This window comes from Phalaenopsis equestris, unplaced genomic scaffold, assembly GCF_001263595.1.
Source record: "Phalaenopsis equestris unplaced genomic scaffold, ASM126359v1 Scaffold001168, whole genome shotgun sequence".
In the NCBI taxonomy this organism is placed as follows: domain Eukaryota; kingdom Viridiplantae; phylum Streptophyta; class Magnoliopsida; order Asparagales; family Orchidaceae; genus Phalaenopsis; species Phalaenopsis equestris.
In genome coordinates, this window is record NW_018165607.1 from 16452 (window position 1) to 18137 (window position 1686).

General features: G+C 36.4%; 1 protein-coding gene across 1 annotated transcript; it reads left to right on the forward strand.

Annotated features, from left to right (window-relative positions):
* Window positions 1–915: 915 nt before the first annotated feature.
* LOC110033395 (pentatricopeptide repeat-containing protein At4g18840-like) lies at window positions 916–1686 on the forward strand (the record flags this gene model as incomplete). Its single annotated transcript, XM_020737359.1, is given in 1 exon segment — window positions 916–1686. A coding segment is annotated over 1 exon segment (599 nt), but the record flags the coding sequence as incomplete, so codon positions are not given.

Sequence of the window (1686 nt, forward strand, 5' to 3'; positions counted from 1 at the left end):
ACAAATATGAAGCAAAGGAAGAACTTCAACAAAAATTTCTTTAGTCTTACATAACAAAAACCTTAAGACTTTGAGGTTGTTCGTCTAGTTTGACGTAAATCTTCACACTATCTTTTGGTTTTTTACACAATCATGTTGTACAGAATAAGTCCTAACTTTTTTTAGGATTTCGATGTTGTTCGTTCGGTACGACGTAAATCATCATATTTTCTAAGTTGTTTGCATGATTATATGTCACACAAATATAAATCTTAAATTTTAATAAATTGCATGAGTTAAACATCAAATAGACATGATTTTCAAAAATATAAAGTCAAATAGTAGGATATTTTGGGAAGTCATCGAGGTACTCCTTCGAATCTATGACATCCCTGACCTTTTGCATGTTTGTTGTTTCTATTTGAGTCATTCCCACTTGATTTTCCTATGATAAATCATGAGAATTTAACCTTGAATTCTTGAAGATGAAATCTCTGAATTTAATTGAGAGTTTTTTTAAGTGACTTCGGTTGCCTATGATGTAATTAATTATATGGGTTTGTCTCTATAGAAGAATTAATAACTCATATAATCTAAACTCTATAATGCTAGATAGGGGAACTGTCAGTCATAAATTCCGCAGATCAAATAAGAGTCATAAATTACTTAATTAAAGTAGTTGAGTCCACTATCAAGTGATACGTTCATTTTTTGACATGATGCAGTCAATTATCTAAACTAGATATATGAGATATGTGGGGTCTCTTTTTTTCAAAATTAATAATATTATCTTAAAAAATAAAAGTTATATATATTAAATTAAAACATATTTTCAAATAAAAAAATCGTCGGACAACATGTCAACTGATGTGGCTCCATGAGCATAATAAAATAACTCATAGCTGGAGATTGGTTGACCAACCAACGAAGAACCAACAAAACCAGAGTTCGAAAATCGATTGGGCGGTCGACCAATAGAACCAGAGTTGTCTGGATGTAAAATCTTACTTCAAAAACAGAGAAGGGACATCACAGAGCTCATCATTTTTCAACGAAGCTTTGCCGAGAAGAACACAGGGAAGAGAATGGCGTCACCTATTGGTCGGCCATGGCGAACTCTTCCTTCACTAATCTCGCCCTCGTAAATCAACTCCTTGCCTTACTCAAAAAACCTCGAAAGCTCTCTCAAATCCTCCAAATCCATGCCCAATCCATCACTAACTCTCTTCTCCCGGAGCCGTTCGTGTCAAGTCGTCTTCTTTTTGCTTTGTCCCAACTCCCTAACCCTTCATCGTCAAAATTCACAGCATCCTATGCAGATTTAATCTTCTTAAAAATCCGAAGCCCCAAGTCCTTCCTATGGAACACCATCATTAAGATTCACGCACAGTGCTCAAACCCTTCCAAATCCTTCCGTTTGTTTATCCAAATGCGGCGTAATGGCGTCCTTATTGATGAGTATACTTACCCTTTCATTCTCAGCGCATGCAGTTGGATGCCTGGGAACGAGGAAGGTGTGGCCATTCATGGAGATTTGCTGAAGAGAGGAATTGAGGCGGATTTATTTGTAAGGAACTGTTTGATTACTCTCTATTGCAGGAACAGAGAGATTTCCCTTGCTCGAAAAGTTTTTGATGGATTTGAAGCTAGGGATTTGGTTTGTTGGAACTCGATGATTGCTGGGTATGCAGGGTGTGGCCAAATGGT